This window comes from Homalodisca vitripennis, chromosome 3 (genome assembly GCF_021130785.1).
Source record: "Homalodisca vitripennis isolate AUS2020 chromosome 3, UT_GWSS_2.1, whole genome shotgun sequence".
Classification (NCBI taxonomy): Eukaryota; Metazoa; Arthropoda; class Insecta; order Hemiptera; family Cicadellidae; genus Homalodisca; species Homalodisca vitripennis.
The window spans coordinates 205,889,497-205,912,738 of NC_060209.1; the positions used below are offsets into that span (position 1 = coordinate 205,889,497).

At 35.9% G+C, this 23,242-nt stretch overlaps 1 protein-coding gene across 1 annotated transcript in view; it reads right to left on the minus strand.

The window, feature by feature from the left end:
- Positions 1-6,396: 6,396 nt before the first annotated feature.
- LOC124358053 (thymidylate synthase) overlaps positions 6,397-23,242 on the minus strand; it is a 45,433-nt gene continuing 28,587 nt past the window's right edge. The window contains exons 5-6 of the mRNA XM_046810337.1: positions 16,949-17,191; positions 6,397-8,342 (exon numbers count right to left, since the gene is read on the minus strand). Of these exons, the coding sequence (XP_046666293.1) occupies positions 8,133-8,342; positions 16,949-17,191 (453 nt within the window). The 3' untranslated portion in view covers positions 6,397-8,132. The remainder of the gene's footprint in view (positions 8,343-16,948; positions 17,192-23,242) is intronic.

Below are 23,242 nucleotides of genomic sequence, written 5' to 3' on the forward strand. Positions count from 1 at the left end.
AAGTCAGAGAAGTTTCAAGGTCAAGATCATCAGATAGCTCATATTCTGATTTTATCTTGAACGTTGTTTTATAACTGAGGTTTCATCAGTTTCTTCAGGAGCAACTTCTTGAGAAAAATTATGGGGAGTAGTTAAATAAGCGTCTGTGATTGAGCCTATGGCTGCCTCAGCTCCTTGTAGCGCCTTATCTTGTTTTTAAAAATTGTCTGACTTGGGTAACCCATACACATATTTATGTGTAACATACAGGAATAGGTTGTTAGATTTTAAATTGGCAGTTTTGTTGTCACCAAAAAACGAATGGTATATTTTAAAGATTTTTCTTTGTCTTGAGCAGATATGTCTATTATTTTACCAGGCCAATAATGTGGGTAATACTTAAGTTTGGCAAAAACAACATCTCCAATGGAGAAAGAAACGCAAGAGTTTGCCATTATTAGACAGTGCTATTAGTGGTCAATGTAGGGGTTTGTTACTGTGATATACTGTTTTTTATACCAAGTTTGCCAGTCTCTTAGTGGTCATATAGGGGTTTGTTACTGTGATATACTGTTTTTTTATACTAAGTTTGCCAGTCTCTTAGTGGTCATATAAGGGTTTGTTACTGTGATATACTGTTTTTTATACTAAGTTTGCCAGTCTCTTAGTGGTCATATAGGGGTTTGTTACTGTGATATACTGTCTTTTATACTAAGTTTGCCAGTCTCTTAGTGGTCATATAAGGGTTTGTTACTGTGATATACTGTTTTTTTATACTAAGTTTGCCAGTCTCTTAGTGGTCATATAAGGGTTTGTTACTGTGATATACTGTTTTTTATACTAAGTTTGCCAGTCTCTTAGTGGTCATATAAGAGTTTGTTACTGTGATATACTGTTTTTTTATACTAAGTTTGCCAGTCTCTTAGTGGTCATATAGGGGTTTGTTACTGTGATATACTGTTTTTTATACCAAGTTTGCCAGTCTCTTAGTGGTCATATAAGGGTTTGTTACTGTGATATATTGTTTTTTATACTAAGTTTGCCAGTCTCTTAGTGGTTATATAAGGGTTTGTTACTGTGATATACTGTTTTTTATACTAAGTTTGCCAGTCTCTTAGTGGTCATATAAGGGTTTGTTACTGTGATATACTGTTTTTATAATAAATTTGCCAGTCTCTTAGTGGTCATATAGGGGTTTGTTACTGTGATATACTGTTTTTTATACTAAGTTTGCCAGTCTCTTAGTGGTCATATAAGGGTTTGTTACTGTGATATACTGTTTTTATACTAAGTTTGCCAGTCTCTTAGTGGTCATATAGGGGTATGGTACTGTGATATACTGTCTTTTATACTAAGTTTGCCAGTCTCTTAGTGGTCATATAAGGGTTTGTTACTGTGATATTCTCATAGTGGTCAATATAGGGGTTTGTTACTGTGATATACTGTTTTTTTTTTTTTCAAAGTAAGTCTGACAGTCTCTTAGGGGTCAATATAGGGCTAACTTCCCTTGTCAATGTAGTTTATTCAGTATTATATGAGCTTGATTAGGTGACAATCAAGAGTCAGTCAGCCAGTTGCTACTGTCAGCTATTGTGACGGTAGGTCAGGTTGCTGTGACAGCAGGTGTCAGGTCACTAACACTTGCACACTACAGCTGTCTGTCTGTAAGCCTGCCACCTCCACTGTTAATGAATTGGAGGAAATTATGTGTTGGAGCTTATGTGGTGTGAGTTGGCTCTGACGTCACTTTTCTTGAGATATTTTTATAAAGTGAAGTTTGTTATGTTAAGACATGTTTTTTGCTTTAGATGCCTTAAACAGTTTTAGTTATACTTAATTATTTGAATATTCAAACGTTTAAATTTTAAAAAACTAAAAGTGTTTGAAAGTATATTGATAAGAGTTTTTAATGAAACATTTCTCATAATTCTATGACCACAAATAAGTGGGTGTAAATAAAATTTAACTTTGTTCTCATGGCAGTTTTATTCAAGGTTAAAAGTGTTATCAAGGTCGTTTTACTACCTTAAAGAGATGTCTTACATTTTATAGGATAGGTTAAATAGGATACGATAAGAAAGAGATTAAATATTATTTTCAAGTATTTATGTTTCTTGCAAATATATTTGTATAAACTCAGAAATACAACTTATTATCTAATAAATCACAATTAGTTTTGCTACACTATTTTTAGGCACTTTGGTCAGTTAATAAAATCAACTTAGTAATATTTTCATAATATACATACAAAATACTTTGTATTCCTTATAACTAGTATTCTAAAAATTTACAATGGACTTCTGTACCAAAACATGTTTCAAATTATATTTTCTATAATAAGCAAATGAAATTGTTTTTTGTATTATTTACATTAATGTACATTTAGTATTAATTTGTACATCTAATACATGTAATGTTTTATTTGCCCAATACAGAATTGTCTGATCCCGGTAATAAACCTTAAAATTAAATAGATATTGTAATGTTAAAATAAAGAATGTTAAAAACTAATACTGTAGTTTGGAGATTTGTGATGCAGAAATTTTGCTACACAGGAGTTATTTGATCAATTCTAGTACATCCAAATTTTCCTATCTACATGTGCCGATTGCACATTGACCAGGAAGGTCTAGAACCAACTGACCAGTAACTGAAACCTATTTAACAATTTAATAAAAGAAAATATAAATTCTTTTAACTGAATATACTAAATTCAACAGCTTATATTGCATATAAATTACAACAAACTTATAATTGTTGCAATTTTTTATAAATTTTGGATTACTTATCAAACACATATTTTAGTGTAACAATAGGTATTCAGCATAGAAAAAAATACATTGCTTATCATTGCTATTATCAGTAAATAAACACAGAATTTCTTATATGAAATATTTTACCAATGAGAATGTAGTTATTATATTCTCCAATATAAAAGTTACATTGTCATCAAAACACATATTACTACTATTTTTTGTTTGTTATACATTAACAAACTTAAAAAAGATAAGAATAAAAGATATATCTAAGAGTAACATTTAAATAATTAATTACCAAGTAATTATGACTTTTATTAGCCAATTAAAATGACTTAAATAAGTTTTTTTAATATATAAACTGATTTAACTACAAAGCGTGTTTTATTAACAAGTACTGTTTGTAGATACCAGCATTGAGCGTGTGCATACTGTGTACATGCTACCGCAGCAGTCATTACACAAACTGTGTTAACTGTGGTTCCTGTGTTTTATTAACAAGTACTGTTTGTAGATACCAGCATTGAGCGTGTGCATACTGTGTGCATGCTACCGCAGCAGTCATTACACAAACTGTGTTAACTGTGGTTCCTGTGTTTTATTAACAAGTACTGTTTGTAGATACCAGCATTGAGCGTGTGCATACTGTGTGCATGCTACCGCAGCAGTCATTACACAAACTGTGTTAACTGTGGTTCCTGTGTTTTATTAACAAGTACTGTTTGTAGATACCAGCATTGAGCGTGTGCATACTGTGTGCATGCTACCGCAGCAGTCATTACACAAACTGTGTTAACTGTGGTTCCTGTGTTTTATTAACAAGTACTGTTTGTAGATACCAGCATTGAGCGTGTGCATACTGTGTACATGCTACCGCAGCAGTCATTACACAAACTGTGTTAACTGTGGTTCCTGTGTTTTATTAACAAGTACTGTTTGTAGATACCAGCATTGAGCGTGTGCATACTGTGTACATGCTACCGCAGCAGTCATTACACACAAACTGTGTTAACTGTGGTTCCTGTGTTTTATTAACAAGTACTGTTTGTAGATACCAGCATTGAGCGTGTGCATACTGTGTACATGCTACCGCAGCAGTCATTACACAAACTGTGTTAACTGTGGTTCCTGTGTTTTATTCAAGTACTGTTTGTAGATACCAGCATTGAGCGTGTGCATACTGTGTACATGCTACCGCAGCAGTCATTACACAAACTGTGTTAACTGTGGTTCCTGTGTTTTATTAACAAGTACTTGTTTTACTGTGTTAAAGTATACAGATGTCTACTACAGCACTGCGTGCATTGACTACAACACCAGCAGTCATTACACAAACTGTGTTAACTGTGGTTCCTGTGTTTTATTAACAAGTACTGTTTGTAGATACCAGCATTGAGCGTGTGCATACTGTGTACATGCTACCGCAGCAGTCATTACACAAACTGTGTTAACTGTGGTTCCTGTGTTTTTATTAACAAGTACTGTTTGTAGATACCAGCATTGAGCGTGTGCATACTGTGTACATGCTACCGCAGCAGTCATTACACAAACTGTGTTAACTGTGGTTCCTGTGTTTTATTAACAAGTACTGTTTGTAGATACCAGCATTGAGCGTGTGCATACTGTGTACATGCTACCGCAGCAGTCATTACACAAACTGTGTTAACTGTGGTTCCTGTGTTTTTTTATTAACAAGTACTGTTTGTAGATACCAAGCATTGAGCGTGTGCATACTGTGTACATGCTACCGCAGCAGTCATTACACAAACTGTGTTAACTGTGGTTCCTGTGTTTTATTAACAAGTACTGTTTGTAGATACCAAGCATTGAGCGTGTGCGTACTGTGTACATGCTACCGCAGCAGTCATTACACAAACTGTGTTAACTGTGGTTCCTGTGTTTTATTAACAAGTACTGTTTGTAGATACCAGCATTGAGCGTGTGCATACTGTGTACATGCTACCGCAGCAGTCATTACACAAACTGTGTTAACTGTGGTTCCTGTGTTTTATTAACAAGTACTGTTTGTAGATACCAGCATTGAGCGTGTGCATACTGTGTACATGCTACCGCAGCAGTCATTACACAAACTGTGTTAACTGTGGTTCCTGTGTTTTATTAGTACTGTTTGTAGATACCAGCATTGAGCGTGTGTACTGTGTTGCTAGAGACGTGGCGTAGATACTGCATAGCATGCGACTGGCTACGTGTACATGCTACCGCAGCAGTCATTACACAAACTGTGTTAACTGTGGTTCCTGTGTTTTATTAACAAGTACTGTTTGTAGATACCAGCATTGAGCGTGTGCATACTGTGTACATGCTACCGCAGCAGTCATTACACAAACTGTGTTAACTGTGGTTCCTGTGTTTTATTAACAAGTACTGTTTGTAGATACCAGCATTGAGCGTGTGCATACTGTGTACATGCTACCCGCAGCAGTCATTACACAAACTGTGTTAACTGTGGTTCCTGTGTTTTATTAACAAGTACTGTTTGTAGATACCAGCATTGAGCGTGTGCATACTGTGTACATGCTACCGCAGCAGTCATTACACAAACTGTGTTAACTGTGGTTCCTGTGTTTTATTAACAAGTACTGTTTGTAGATACCAGCATTGAGCGTGTGCATACTGTGTACATGCTACCGCAGCAGTCATTACACAAACTGTGTTAACTGTGGTTCCTGTGTTTTATTAACAAGTACTGTTTGTAGATACCAGCATTGAGCGTGTGCATACTGTGTGCATGCTACCGCAGCAGTCATTACACAAACTGTGTTAACTGTGGTTCCTGTGTTTTATTAACAAGTACTGTTTGTAGATACCAGCATTGAGCGTGTGCATACTGTGTGCATGCTACCGCAGCAGTCATTACACAAACTGTGTTAACTGTGGTTATTGAAAGTCCTATTGACTGGAAAAAGTGCTAAAGTGATGAAACACTTAAGATTTATCAAGTGATGAGAGTGGTTTGAATCTGGTTTAATTCTTTTTAATGACCACACAAATGTGTATTACAAGAAAAAAGTCAATTATTACCAAAAATTAGATGCAAAAAGTTTACAAAGAGGTATGAGAACGTACATTTTACAATATTTTATATTCCATAAATGTAAAACGAGTTTTATAAAACTGTGATACAACGTTTACATTTTTTAAAGTTTTACTCACACTGGATATCAAATCTGAGGCACAAAACCAGCATTTAGCCAGTGTGTTGTCCAAATGTATGTGACAAAACATAGCCTGTGTACATATCACTGGAATTGAAGTACAATTTGTGCAGAAAAATAGTGAAAGTTACGGTTTTAAATGAAAAATTAAGTTTTTATGAAAGGTATACTTGATTTGTTTAGTTTCAAAATGGTAAACTGGACCAAAATATTGTGTTTCATAAATAAATCTGTCCATTCCAAACACTACTTATTACAATACTTATTTGGTGTCCAATATTGTAATTGGTGTATAAGTTTAATAAAAGTTTTCATTTGAAATGGTCACAATGGCAGAGTATTAAGGTTCAGCCATATTTTATTTGATTATTGTATTTGAGGTCAATATTCTCGCTTGACTTGAAAGTCTAAAAAAGAAAATTTGTCAAAACACTCTCTGGACTTCATTGATTGATGAAGTTGCCTTCAAATTACAGTTGGACGGCCAAAAGAGGAAAACATTTATTTTGGCACTGCATTTAAAAACAACAATATTCAGTAAGTATGTTCACTACAATAATATGTCAATCACTATTCTATTTTACTAACAAAATTAAATTAAAATTTGTTTACAAAAATTATAACCAGTATTTTAAAATACAGTAAAAAAATATTGCTTTATTTAAAGAAAAAACTAATGGTTCTTTGCTTCATTAACTCAAATTATCATACCCACTTTGTAAGCATGAATGCATACACAGTATTTATTTCACTGATACACACTGATATGATTAGTTTTGTTTAAATATTCCTTTGAATTTATTAACGAATTCCTTTTTGTCCAAAAACATCGTTCCTGAAGATGTGGTACGTGTTATCAATGTACAAAAAAATCAACATTTTAAATGACGCTACAGTAAACATAACATTTTGTGACTGAAGTTCAATAAACATTTTAACACGTCACGTGACCGATAAGATAACTGGTTTCTAGAGCCATCCGTGCCAACACAGTACTTATTGTCCGTCAATTGTCACAACAAGCACACTTACTTATCTAACCACTCAAATGATTCTTGACATTTGTTTGCAAATTTTATATCTTTACACTAGTGTGCAACAACTTGAGCAATAATACTGATTGCAATGTATTTTCTTTAAAAACGTTTCATAAAAGTGATTCAAATGTCAATGGTGTAGAAATAACCCCTTAAAAATGGCGGGAACTCTCAAGATTTGAATTTTTATGAGACAACGGCTTGAATTCAATATTTCCCAAACTAGATATAAAACTACTGTTAGCGGGAATATTGGCTCTTCTAGCACAACTTAATAAACCCAAGAGCAATTTGTGGACAATGTTGGATGTCCATGAAAACACATTACCGCTGTGAATATGTATAATAATTTTTATGAGACTACGGCTTGAATTCAATATTTCCGAAACTAAGAAATAACTTATATAATATTTAAATTATTAGATATAAAACTACTGTTACCGGGAATATTGGCTCTTCTAGCACAACTTAATAAACCCAAGAGCAATTTGTGGACAATGTTGGATGTCCATGAAAACACATTACCGCTGTGAATATGTATAATAATTTTTATGAGACTACGGCTTGAATTCAATATTTCCGAAACTAAGAAATAACTTATATAATATTTAAATTATTAGATATAAAACTACTGTTAGCGGGAATATTGGTTCTTCTAGCACAACTTAATAAACCCAAGAGCAGTTTGTGGACAATGTTGAATGTCCATGAAAACACATTACCGCTGTGAATATGTATAATAATTTTTTTTTTTTTTTTACAATGGCAAAATACGAAGGAAATTACATCATATTAAGATATCATTGCTTCTCCATCACTGCTATTCTTTGTTCACTTACTTGTTATATTCTGTTTATATTGTTGAGTAACTTACATTTCAAATGTGATAGGGTACCAGAACTTCAACTGTTAAGAAGATAAAATATATTACAAGATAATGAAAGCCATAAAATAATAAAGTAAATGTTGTACGTAAATTGTAAAAAATCAAAAGTCATAGTAGTTCTATGTAGAAATATTTCAACTCATCAAAGCTGTACATTTTATAACTATTAGGGTGGGAAATTTGACCATTCCTCAACTCTTCAGAGGTGTGTTGAAAACCTCATTAATTTAAAAACAGCATTTTCTACAATTAAAGAAGAGTTCTCAAACCCACAAATCTAGGAAGATATTGTGAATACTTAAACTGCCATTTCCATCTCAATTTTGGGATATGGATTGTAGTTTTCAAGTACAAAATCATCAAAAGTAAAGTCTTCAATGTTGGTTACGGTTCTCTTTATCTTGAGTGTAGGGAAAGGTCTCGGAGCCCTTGTGAGCTGAACTTGAAGGGCCTCCCTGTGGTTGAGGTACACATGGCTGTCTCCCAGGGTGTGGATAAACTCTCCAGGCTGAAAGTTATTGCCAGTGATTTACATACAATTTTATAGCTGATCATCGTATCACAAACAGATGTACTAAAAGTAATTCAAGATTAAAAGCTGTTTGTAATGAAGCAACTTATGGAGTTTTGTCAAAACTTCAGACACTTTTACACCAAAATTTTTTATCATAGTATTATAAAATTGATTATTAATATATTGAGATATCTCAATTTAAAGGTATAATCAATATCATCCAAATACTTTTTTTTAAGTGTATACTTTTTGAATGTACAATTAAATACGAAAAAGACTTTTTTATAAATAACCTAAAATTATCGAATAATCTAAAAAGCATTTGGATGCACAAAATAAAAAATACAAATACAAATATCTTTATTGTTATCAAACAAAATAAATTGCATCAACAATCGTCATTACAAACATTTACTAAAAGCTAAACATATTTCTTACCTAAATAATCCTTAATATTATAAAAAGTATTTTTAAGGAGAAAATGTTTTACATTTCTTTTTGAAAGTAATTGCATTACATTCTTGTTTCAGAGCGATCGGAAGGCTATCGAAGATTTTAATACATTATAAATAGTGTGGTTTTTGAAAAACTTTGATTTGGTGTGGTGGTATTATTATAACTATGCTTGTTCCTGGTTTTACTATTCGAAGATGGTAAAAATTCAGAGAAAATGTGCTGGTTTCTTTTTTCATGAAAATAAGTGATTCCAAAATGTAAATAGATGGAAAGGTGAGTAAATTAAAAGATACAAAGTGAGCAGCACATGATTCTGTTCTGTTCTGCCAATTCCTGCAATAATCCTCACAGATCTTTTTTGCAGAATGAAAAGAGTCCTCGTATATGAGCTTTCAGATCCCCAAAATCACAACCTGCATATGAAAGGAAAGGATAGATGAGGGCATAATATGCCTGAAAGAAGGATTTCAATACTGGAGAAGGTGGACAGACGTCTTAATACAAAAACTCCTGACGACAAACGTTTTAGCGACATGTTCTAATGTGAGAGTGAAATTTTAAATTTTTCATCAAGGTGAAGTCCCAAAAATGTTACGTTATCCTCCGCAGTAACGATACTTTCACCTAATGTAAAGTTTTTAAAGGAATTGTGTCTTTATAGCCAATATAAAAATCAAGCAGTTTAGTCTTATTAGAATTGACACACAAAAGATTTTCTTGGAACCATTGCACAATGTTATTTGATTCAACATAAGAGTCAATTTCCAAATCTTGTCATGCCCGATGTGATATGGCTAGTGAGGTGTCATCTGCGAAAGGACACAGATTACCCTTATGAACACTTGTTTTTAAGTCAATTTTTGTACAAAATGAACAGTAACGGGCCCAGGATGGAGCCCTGAGGGACTCCAGAGATTACAAACTTCTCATCTGAGTAAGAATATGTCATACAATCTTGATGTATAGAAGGTATCTTTACTATTTGCCTACGTCCAGTAAGGAAGGAGGAGAACCAGTTTAAAGCAGTGCCCCGAATTCCAATTTTCTCAAGTTTTTCAAGAAGCAAACCATGATTTACCATGTCAAAGGCCTTTCGGAGGTCAAAGAAGACACCCGCAACAGATTTCCTTTGATCCAGCTCTTTTACAATGATGTTTAAGAGAGTAAACATGGCATCAACTATACACTTTCCCTTTAAAAAGCCAAATTGGCCAGAAAAATAAAGTATCATGTCTATCAATTAAAAGAAGTCAAATCTATTTAAAAACTGCTTTCTCAAAGACCTTGGAGAATGTAGATGTTATCGCAATAGGTCGATAATTGTCAAGCTTTTCCTTTCTTAAAAAGAGGGCTAACGACTGAAAGCTTAAGAAAGTCGGGAATATTCCAGTTTCAAATGAACTATTAATAATATTTGCAAGAGGATTTGCTAGAAAATTTGAGCAGGATTTCAGGAGCTTAGACGACACATTGTCAATTCCAGATGCCGTTTTGGGACGTATTGAATGTATCCAAACTAATGACTTCTGTTGAGCTTACCGGATTCAAAAAGAAAGACTGAAATGGAGCATTTATTTGAAGAGATACCTGCATTTCTTGCTATTTAGAGCGCAACTCTGTAATAGACCTACATTTCTGAAGTAATCATTGAAAATGTTGGAAACTTCTTTCGGATGAGTAACCAGTTCTCCTTTGCTATTTTTCACAGCAAACTTAAAGTCATGATGAGACTTGGAGGTGACCCTATTTTCATTTATGATGTTCCACATAGTCTTTGACTTATTTGAAGAATTGTTACTTTGTTTTGGACACCTTGAGAGACTTTGAAGATTTTATGCTATACCGGTATTGAGCTTTTAATCTTAGGAAGTGTTGTCTTTAGTGGGGAGGATCCTCTAGATCTTTGGTAATGGAGTACCACCATCTGACTAAGTCCCTAAGATCACCTGCTCTTTGCTTAAAGAGATTTTACTATGAAACCTTCTCTTGCACATTACTTTCTTCTCTGGGAAGGCCTGGTCTATTTGAAACGAAATTATAGACATGAATTTCTCCATTTTGGTCTCAAGTGAATCTGCGCTATAGACCTCATCCCATTTCTCATGAGCTAGAAAATGTTTAAATAGCAAGGTGTTCTCATCTTTGAATAACCGGCAAGAACGAAATTTTTGGAGAAGCATCCCCTTGAAAAGGCAGCTTAATCACAGTCGTCTGAGCATGATGATCTGCCAAAGCAGTCACAAGAACAGAAGCAGTAACATAATCTTTGGGAAGACCAGTGTATACATGATCAATAAGAGATCTAGAGTTTGAACTCTCTCGTAAATGACCAGACTATATTCCTCAATCCGTGACATTCCATGGTATGCATCAGCTTGTCGACCTTTATGCCTGAATCAGATAGGGTCTACATTGAAGTCACCCCATTACAAGTGTGGCCATAATGCACTGACATCACTTTATCAAGGAATGATGACAAATGACCATAGAAAACCCTGTGTTCCTCAAGAGAGGCCGAAAATGGAGTCGGTTTATAAACGACAACAATGAGAAAAACTCCATTGCAAAAGCTAACCTTTACAGCCGCCAATTCACACTTGCCCTCCAAACAATACCCCAAAACATCAACCTTTTCAATGTTTAACATGTCTCTTGCAAAAAATACAAACTCCTCCCCTACTTAGGTTTCCACGACAAAAAGATGAAACTCCAACATACCCAAGCAACTTCAAAACATCAAATTCGGACTGTTCTATAAATGATGCTCAGATATGCAAATCACATCAGGGGCCTCCGTATTAATGACATTTTGAAAAATGTCAAGCTTACCTTCAAGTCCTTTGGACATTTTGGTGAAGTACTTTCAGGGCAGTACACCCTATGTCAGTTTTGGAGGATTGGGGGATACTTCTAAAAACTAGCCAAGTCATACAAAAGATACATTAATTGTATCTTTAAAATGAGATATGTTCAATAATTCCATGAGGAAAAATAAAGACAAAAGTGCATGAGTTTTAACATGGGGTTGAAATAAGGTTACCATGACAACCGGGTCTTAAATGGTAAGTGCTTCTTGTCCCACTGGAAATTAAAGAAGTAATTGATCAACATTGCAGAAATGATCAAGCAACAGAGGACATGAGTACTAGTAACAAACCTGGTTTTAATTGGCTATGAACAACTACGTAATAGAACTCTCCTTTAGAGTATACAAAATATCCATCTGACTTAAGTAAAATAAACAATTTTAAGACAAATTAAAATTAACTTTTTGTGTAGTTTTTAATGGCAGCGGGTCTCTAATAAAGGGAACATTTTTCTTGTCTGAGAACAGTAACCACCTCCACCAATCGCCAAGTAGACAGGTTGTGGATATGATTGTTCAAAGGTCTTAAAATCAAGAAGCAGCCATGAAAATCATTGTTTCACTCTTTTGTTCACTTAGGACAAGAAGCTGAGGAAAACTTTCACTCAACTTAATCCTACCAGGACTTCTGTACAACATTTAACCCTTTTAGTGCCAACGTTCATTATATACGGACATTGGCAAAAGGCAAAGCTGCAAATTGGTTTTCAAGCTATCTGACAGGAAGAACACGAATACTTAAATTAACATTCATCAAACACCACACTACCCATATTGCAAGGTCACCTTTACTCCCAATCAATAAAGGTGTACCTCAAGGCTCAGTATTAGGACCAATCCTTTTCATCCTGTTGACCAACGACCTGGCAAGATATCTTCAAGAATATGGGCAAGCAATTATGTACACGGACGACACTGCACTCCAGTTGCTGACGAACAGAAAAAACATAAGAATTTCATCCTTTGTTACGTACAACATGGCTAAGCAGTATTATCAAAACAATTTTCTTCTACTTAATGAGAAAAAAACTCAACTATTAAATTTCGGAAACAGAACCACCGATTTGCCAGGGCTACCAGACATTAAACTAGAATGTGAATCAAAATATCTCTGAGTTATAACTGACAGCAAACTCGCTTGGGCATCACATGTAGACAACATTTGTGGTTAAATACCAGCCTCTATGCACTCAAAAAAATAAAAAAATCATGCGACCTTGAAACAGCAAAAGTAGCATACACTCGCTACTTGAGTCACATATTCAGTATGGACTTATAGTGTGGGGGAAGTCCTCTGCCAGGAATGTAAGCCCAGTCTTGGTACTACAGAAGAAAGCAGTGAGAACTTTAGTAGGCCTAAACCAATATGACTCTTGTTGAAGGCGTTCCAAGAACTTAACCCTTCGCACGCCACTAATAAACCATTAACTTTCATACAACGCCAATAGAAGTAAAACATTTTTATTACAACTAAATTATAAAAGGTAAAAGCAAAAAAATATTAAACAGGGCATTTTACTTAAAATTAGCGTATTAATGATAAAAATAAAAGATCTATTTACAAAAAATTGTTTATTTGAAATAAATTTTACTACAAACAAAATAAATATTTCATTACTTTTTATTATTAATGGCAACACTATTACTTGATGAAGTATAATAAGGAGATATGTAGTAGATGCGGGCACGCACTTGTAACAACCGAGAAAGCACTAACACATGCCACGGATATGTTTGGTTATAGCTCTGTAGGAGATGCAGGACTGACGAACAGGTAGTCGGAGTTAGGTAAAGGGCGCTCCCCTCCCCCTGCCGCAGAGTGAAGGTCGTTTAGAAATACTTCCTTGGCAACCACGATAAGCATGGAGCGTGCAACGGGTATTTTGAAGGCTTTTGTGAACTAAAACATTCTCTAAGAGACAATCTATAATATCGGATATTTGGTGTTTCGGTCAAAGTCTATCATTCAAATATATCCGTCTACGGCGTGGGAAGGGTAAAATACTGACTTTCACATCACTTTACATTCTTGAAGTGGTCAAACATGCAATAGACAGGAATCATCAGAGACTAGGAGATGCTCACCAACACAGCACTAGGAATAACACAAACTTTACCATGCTGATTCACCACACGTCCCTCTACGAGACGACACCGTGCTACGCAGGAGCCAAGCTGTTCAACCTCCTACCTGAATAGTTAGAAAGAATACGTGAAGACAAAACCTTCAACAAGCATCTCATGAAGTAATTGCTGAAGCACACATTCTACATCTTGGAGGAATTTGTCAACTGGAGCAACAACAATTATAATTAATCTTACTTGGTTTTAACTTTACATACATTTTAATCAAGACAAATTATATCTGAACTTTTTTCAACCAAACTTTCTGTTTTATGTAAAACTGTTGACACAATTACTGTTCTCAAAGAATATGTAAATAAAGAAGTTTGTCCATTGTCTTGTCTACATATGAAAAATACCAAAAAATACCAGCATCCGGATACAAAAATAATTTTACGGCAATAATTTTTTTTACGTATTGCAATTATTTTTTTATATTCACAATCAGAATGAACCAAATAACAAGAAAGAAAATATTTAAGCAATTTTGCAAGATAATTGATGTATAGTTTAAAACAACCAAAAACTGCAAATGTATATTGTAAGTAAATATTTTTTTACTAAAAAAATTAAATTACATTTAAATATAAAATTTGTTTTATAGTTTTTATGAGAGAAAATTATTTTTCTGCTAACTTACTCAAAATGAAGTTCCATTTATTCAGAACTTAGTGTGTTTTATAAAATGGGTTTCAATCTCATGAGTTTAGATTAGGGCAATGAAAAAAAGTTAAAATGTAGGTTTGTACAAAAAGTAGTAATCTTTACAGTTTTGTGGATAGTAAATTAGCAGTATATGCATGTTTTATGTGTTTTTAACTAAATAATTTATCTGTAAAGAAAATTTAAAAAATCTAAAACCGTTTAGATTTTATGGATGTTTTAGTAAAATTTTACAAAATCGCTGAAATAGACTTGCATTGTCAGCTGCACCTTGACAGAAATCTGTGACGTTTAGGACAAACTTTATATTTATGCTCCAGCACTAATAGGGTTAAAGATACAGGATATTCAGGATTAGTAAAAGGGTGGGCAAGTGCGGCCTGCCACATGCTGAGGTCCGCTACGTGGCCATCACCTCAGTCATATGACCTTGGAAGAAAGGAAGGCTTTCACTGTTTCGGCCTATATCGGTCAAAGCAGCTACCTCCTGTTTAGCCAAGAGGGTCTCATTCACTTCAACAATCATCCACCACAGTACCAGATATATCAATCATGTTATCATTCCGCCCATATCCAGACGTTTGGTTACCCAAATGTGACATATCGGTGTTTACTCTACTCAATTGTATAAACCAGTCAGAAATAAACCATCCCGTGGGAAAACCGTTGTCTCACACTAAATTTTATCCATATAAGACGAGACCATTGGCAAACTTTGGGATTGAATAGGTTAGAAAAGTCCTCATGCAACAAAAGTTATGCCTGGTTTACACCTTTAAGTAGAACCTAAACCGGGTACTGCATAAGCTAATATGTCACTTACACCTGTGTAACCCTACGGATGTCCAGGACCGACTCATTACTAACTAACATTGCAATAAGAGGGTTGACTGACAGGTCTAGTGAAGATGGCTGTTGGAGTGGGTGGAGCTTCTTTATTGTTAAAGACTCTTGCAAGCCTAAACATGAGGGAGAAGATTAGGATTAAGTGTAATGAGAGGATAACTCAGCTTCTTGTCCTACGTAGACAAAAAAGTTTAAATTTCAGGAAAATTAAAATTCACTCACTTAAACCACTGGAGACTGAAAAATAAAATAAATACCAATATTTGACCATAACTTTCTCAAAACATGTAGGAGAAGAGAAAATCCACAAAACAAGGTACGTAATGCTCAAAGGTTGTGTATGACATAGATAGATTATACACAACCCCTTTCCTGCAATAGCTTCAGGTATTTTTTGTAAATATATTTCTGCAGATTATATAAAAATTTATACACAAAACACTATTTCTTATTACAAAGTAATGATTTCATGGGTCTCATCAACCTCCATTCATATTTGAGTCCCTTTTTTGTAAGTATATTTCTGCAGATTATATACAAATTTACACACAAAACACTACTTCTTATTACAAAGTAATGATTTCATGGGTCCCATCAACCTCCATTCATGTTTGAGCCCCTTTTTTGTAAGTATATTTCTGCAGATTATATAAAAATTTATACACAAAACACTACTTCTTATTACAAAGTAATGATTTCATGGGTCTCATCAACCTCCATTCATGTTTGAGTCCCTTTTTTGTAAATATATTTCTGCAGATTATATAAAAATTTACACACAAAACACTACTTCTTATTACAAAGTAATGATTTCATGGGTCTCATCAACCTCCATTCATGTTTGAGTCCCTTTTTTGTAAGTATATTTCTGCAGATTATATACAAATTTACACACAAAACACTACTTCTTATTACAAAGTAATGATTTCATGGGTCTCATCAACCTCCATTCATGTTTGAGTCCCTTTTTTTGTAAGTATATTTCTGCAGATTATATACAAATTTACACACAAAACACTACTTCTTATTACAAAGTAATGATTTCATGGGTCTCATCAACCTCCATTCATGTTTGAGTCCCTTTTTTGTAAGTATATTTCTGCAGATTATATACAAATTTACACACAAAACACTACTTCTTATTACAAAGTAATGATTTCATGGGTCCCATCAACCTCCATTCATGTTTGAGCCCCTTTTTTGTAAGTATATTTCTGCAGATTATATACAAATTTACACACAAAACACTACTTCTTATTACAATGTAATGATTTCATGGGTCTCATCAACCTCCATTCATGTTTGAGTCCCTTTTTTTATTTGCAAATTAAATTGTAAAAACACATGGATTCCTTCATATGTTTTCATATCGCATCTTCTCTCATTGTTATCTTTAAAATGATATACACCTATACTTATACGTTTTGTATACAGGGAGGGGTTTCAATTTGGCAAAAAATGAAAGCAGTTTTTGAGATATTGCGTACACATAAATCCCATAAAAATAACTTAACAACATTTCAGTTGTCACTAAAACTACCTGCTGTTTCCATCTAAGCCGGAAAGACTATTTTTACTTTTTAGCCTACACGAGGTGGCTACTTTCTAAACGACTGATAATATTACTGGTACGTTAATGTCCTACCTTGAGATCGGTGACATGTGCTATCATGCAGGTGAGCAGAGCATAGCTGGCAATGTTGAAGGGCACTCCCAGGCCCATGTCCGCAGACCGCTGGTACAACTGACAGCTGAGCGTACCGTCAGCCACATAGAACTGTGCCAGGCAGTGGCAGGGTGGCAGTGCCATTTGTGGCACATCCACAGGGTTCCACGCACACATCAGTATCCTGCGGTCATCAGGAGCTACCCGCAATGTCTCTATCACCTTATAACATAAAAGTAATTCAATCAAATTAAATCTGTAATGCTTCACGGAGTTGTTTAGTCCACTTCAAAGAAATTGCATTTTTCTCTTCAATTAAGTGTGTCCTTTTTTATAATTCTTTTCATGTAATTTTTTCCATCAACTTTAATTTGTATTAAATTAGGCTGTTTCCAACTGTAAAAATGTAATGAATACTAGTGTAGTAATGTGCTATTCCATCAATCAATCAAAATCCTATATTACATGAACATTAAGTACAGTACTGTCATGAGCAAAGAATACTTAAGTTGACTATATACTACTTGTCACGAACTCCTCTAGAGTGTATACTGGTCGGGTAGCGAGTTGAGGTAAGACGTATCTGGAGGCATGGCGAGTGTGGTAGTTGTGGATGTGCCCATTTGTTTGTAGGTCTAGCCTGTCGACAGGTAAGATGGCTTCGTAGATGTAGAGGGCTATAACAGTGAGTATGCCAAGTGACTGAAAGGCTTGTCAACAGCTCTGAAAAGACTCTAGGCCGGCTACATATCTGACTACTTTCTTTCGTAGGACAAATATTCTATTGAGGTTTCCAGAAGAGCAACCCCAAACTACCAACCCATATCTCATATGAGATTCACCAGTGTATAATAGGCTGTTTTCACAGCTTCCAGAGTTCCAATCCATTTAAGTCGTTTGGCAACATAGATGCCAGAGCTGATCATCTAACGATGTCGTTTACATGCTCTGTCCATGAAAGGTTACTGTATAGAGTAACCCTAAAAACATGACCAAGTTAACCAAGATACATCAGGGATACTTGGTATTTGATCTTTTCTTTTGCTGAAGTGTACATACTTGTTTTCCCAGGGTTTGGTGCTAGGTCATTGTTTTTACTGTAAATGAAGATATTTTGCAGTGATGTCAAGGAGTTGAAATAAAGTTCTTCTGCTGAGTTGTTTTTATCATGAGAGTTGTGTCATTTGCACACATTATGCAGCAAGTGCTGCGGTTTTGTATAAAAGAGGGAAAGTCATTAGTGAATAATATTAACAGTACAGGACCCAGCACAGGCCGGAGGGACTCCTCTCGTGATTGGCTGGGGACTTGACCTGATTGTGTTTGTAAGTTCGGTTGCAGTGTGCTGTAGCTCAACGACCTGAGATCGTCCTTGCAGGTAGCTCACAAACCAATCTTTTGCGATACCTCTAACTTCTAATGATGCTAGCTTTTCAGATAGCAGGCTGTGCTCCAAACAATCAAAAGCCTTGCTATTGTTGAGAAATAAAGCTGTCACATATTTTTTGTCATCAATGTTGTCGATGATGGTCTCGACTAGGCAAATGATAGAAGTGGTTGTTGATCTCAGTTTCTGAAACCCGTGCTGGCAGTCAGAAATTAAGCTATATTGTTTAAGATTGTTCATTAGTCTTGTTAAGACTAATTTCTCGAACATTTTTGAAAGTGTTGAGATTAGTGATATGGGTCGGTAATTTTCAGGTTCTGATGATGGTCCTTTTTTGTGTTTGGGGTATACTTTTGAGATTTTCAGTCCAGAGAGAAAGTAACCCTGAGCAAATGATTTATTTATAATTGTAGTGAGGAGTAAGATTAATTCTTCAGCACAGTGTTTCACAATTTTAGATGAGTACTTGTCTATACCAGCCTATACCACTAGATGATTTATTTTTTAGGCTGAAGATTACAGATTTGACCTCTTTCTGAGTTGTGGGAGTCAGGTGAAATGGTTGTGTGAAAGGAGTTGTAACGGAGTCATGCTCTTCCACGGGTCTGTTATCTCTCTGCTGTTGATGGGACTTCTGTGGAGTAATGTCTGCTACCTGGGCGAAGTATGTGTTGTGGTGTTCAGCTATTACAGTTGTATTGTCAATGGTTTTGTTATTAACACTTAGTTTAAGACAGGATTGAATGGTTTACTTTGACTGTCCCTCAGTATTAATGAGATTCCATAGTGCTTTAGGCTTATTGTCAGATGTTTATATGAGCTCTGCATTGGCATTTTATTGGAGTGTCCTAAGCTTTGGGCCATATGCTTTTTTTCTATTTACCATGATTTCATTGTCTTGTATATTTCCTGTCAATTTGTAATTTTGTTAGGATCTGAGGTAGGAGGCTTTTAGAGCAGCTGATTCCTCGTAAAATAGATGTATTGGACTTCTTTGTGGACAGGAAGTATCTAGAGCAATGTGCAGTACTTTGTGGAATATGCTAAAAGCAGTTTCAAAATTCACAGTGTAGTAAACAGCATCCCAGGTTTTTATTAAGAGTAATGATTTGAGATGGTCAAGATCTTTTTCTGCTCACTTGTCGTCGGAGAGTTTGTCATGTTGTTATTTTTGAGATAGTTAAGCCTATATAATTGAGCTGTGTGGTCTGATAATACACAACGTTTTATGGTTGCAGTAATGTCTTGGTCAGGGATGCTAGTACATATGCAGTCAATGGAAGTCAATGAAATCAGGTGTAATACGGGTCGATAAGAGAGAGAGTGTCACGAGTTCATCATAAAGTCTCCAGTTCTCTTGGGCGTTTGCCTTTAGTTTGTCAATGTTTATGTCACCTATAATAACAGGTAACTTATTGTAAGCTTGACAGGTCTCCAAGATGTTTGATAAAATTCCCATGCTGGTTCTTACATTTTTCCCCCAGGTGGTCGATAAACTCCGTACAGATACTTTCCTTTGACTTAAACATGCACCTTAACTGCCTCCAAGAGAATGTCTTCACAAAAATCAGCCACTTCCACAGCTTTCCTTGCTATAAATCGCAACACCTCCCAGTCTATGATATTTTTTCTGCTGTATTCAGTTATTAATGTTTATCCTTGAATCCTAGTGCTATGAATTTCTTCTTTTTTTAGACCATGTTCTGTTAGACACTAGAAGACTTGGGGTTTAATCATGTAACAGATATTTTAGCCAGTCTATTTTGTGAGCCAGTCCTCTAATGTTTTGGTGAAGGATGCTTATATTGTTGATTTGTCATGTTTCTTGAGACTAAGGCCTAAAAAAACAGTGATCTGCACAAGTGAAATAGATCTGTAAGTCGGAACAGTGAGTTATACTACTATTTCCTGACAGCAATTGTCCTGATCCCATGGAAGTATGTCACATGGGATATCCCGGATCTTAGCTGAGGCAGGGGGCATCCTTGAAATCCTGAAATATGATGAGGTAGAAGGCGTACATTGGTTTGGCCCAGCAGGTGGAAGGCTTGGACAGGAGGGTGTGGAGTTAGGCTTCCTCTGAGTTGTTAAAGAATTGTTTTGTATTTTAGGATCTTCAAAGTAGAGCTGCTCTTTCGATATGTTGATATGAAGAGTTTTTACTGCTTTACTTTTGGCAACTTGCAAGGACGTACTGAGGTGATTAATTCTTTTATATAATGTTATGGTTCTTGTTAATTTGTAATTTGTTAAGATAGAGGGAAAATATTCAATTTGTAGGGACTGACGTCCTTTTAGTTGCAGCTGAGGTTTAATTTCATTCATTTTCTCTCTCAGCTGGTTTATTTCCAGACGGTGTTGTCAGTCAGTTCATATGAGATAGTCGATGGTAAGGAAGTCTCTCTTGACGGAAAGCTTATTTGAGTACATGAATCCTTGTTAATGACTTGGTGGATTGTGGGTTTATCTTGCTCTACCTCTGGCTGGGAGTTAAGCCAGCAATCTTTTGCTCATAACTACCAAAGAGTTGAACTTGCTTGCTGTCGTGTTCCTCATCGAAATCTTCTACTTGTGTTAGGTTTTTTCTCTCTTTGTCCAGTTGACTTTATGTATTTGTCAGTTCTTCATTCAAGTTTTCAATTCTAAATTGATATTTCCCTTCATTTTGTTCCATTTCCTCTATTTTTTTCAGTAGTACTGTCTAGTTCCATTTCAAGTCTGATGCATCTTTCGAGAAGCTGATTTTTTCTACTTTTAGTTTAACATTCTCCTGTATGAGGTCATTGCCAGCTTCAGCAGCTGAGTTAAGGACAAATTAAGATCAATGTCACCTGAATGTTCCAAATTTTGAATTTTCTCTACAATGGTTCCCTACAGTTGCTCCAGGTTAGTGTTGTGCACAAGTTAAGTAATATTTGTTGGTTTATTACCACCTATAACACGATTTTGTATTAGTGAGTGGACTTACAGTTGCTCCAGGTTAGTGTTGTGCACAAGTTAAGTAATATTTGTTGGTTTATTACCACCTATAACACGATTTTGTATTAGTGAGTGGACTTACAGTTGCTCCAGGTTAGTGTTGTGCACAAGTTAAGTAATATTTGTTGGTTTATTACCACCTATAATACGATTTTGTATTAGTGAGTGGACTTACAGTTGCTCCAGGTTAGTGTTGTGCACAAGTTAAGTAATATTTGTTGGTTTATTACCACCTATAACACGAGTAGTCAGTCAGCCATGTTGTTTGTAGTACAAGGCAGGAGTACAGCACACCACATATTGTGTAACAGACTTCGCTGAGGTTGGATCTACATTTCAAGTCTATTGCTCATTTCCTTAGGTTATGTTTTAGTATCCATAGAAAGTAGAGATAAATGTAATACAAAGGAGACCTACCCTCTAAAGGTCTTCTGAAGCTTCACATTGACAGCTCACAGAACAGAAGCCACCTTGACAATGCTCTTAGGGAAATATGCAATGGTCTTCCCAGCAGAAGTGAAGACAATTGAAACATGTGCCAAACAGATTAGGCAGAAGGACCTAAGCGTGCAGAATATCTAATAGTATCAGACAGTCACGCAGCTTTCACTTGACAATGGTCTTAGGGAAATATGCAATGGTCTTCCCAGCAGAAGTGAAGACAATTGAAACATGTGCCAAACAGATTAGGCAGAAGGACCTAAGCGTGCAGAATATCTAATAGTATCAGACAGTCACGCAGCTTTCACTTGACAATGGTCTTAGGGAAATATGCAATGGTCTTCCCAGCAGAAGTGAAGACAATTGAAACATGTGCCAAACAGATTAGGCAGAAGGACCTAAGCGTGCAGAATATCTAATAGTATCAGACAGTCACGCAGCTTTCACTTGACAATGCTCTTAGGGAAATATGCAATGGTCTTCCCAGCAGAAGTCAAGACAATTGAAACATGTGCCAAACAGATTAGACAGAAGGACCTAAGCGTGCAGAATATCTAATAGTATCAGACAGTCACGCAGCTTTGACTTGACACCTGTTCTTTTGACTCAAAGGTAAATATGGGAATGTAGGATGCACTCTCTAGGAATTGGCAAAGAGGAAGTTATCCTGGGCTGGGCAGACCAGAGCTGGACTGTGCAGTAGCTTTCTCCTACAGTAAAGCTCCATTAAATTTGTGGAAAAGAGGATTTGATCAGAGATTTGGAGAAAAGCCTCAGGAATCAGGCAATATTAAATGTTTATCTCTCCATAAGCTCAAGAGCGGACAAGACCCTTAGATCAATCAATCAATCAATCAATAAATACTTTATTCAAGTAAAAATGCACACTGTACATTGAATAGGGTCAAAATAACATTAATTAGTTTAACATAATTTATGCTTAGTAATTAACAGTTTACAATTAATTGTTCAAAGTATTATACTATAGACTACTACTATTTTACCAATAAAGTTTATTTATCCAAACATATATATATATAAACATACATACATATACATATATACACACACACACACACACACACACACACACACACACACACACACACACACACACACACACGCACGCACGCACGCACGCACGCACGCACGCACGCACGCACGCACGCACGCACGCACGCACGCACGCACGCACGCACGCAACGCACGCACGCACGCACGCACGCACGCACGCACGCACGCACGCACGCACGCACGCACGCCACGCACGCACGCACGCACGCACGCACGCACGCACGCACGCACGCACGCACGCACGCACGCACGCACGCACGCACGCACGCACGCAACGCACGCACGCACGCTCGCACGCACGCACGCACGCACGCACGCACGCACGCACGCACGCACGCACGCACGCACGCACGCACGCACGCACGCACGCACGCACGCACGCACGCACGCAC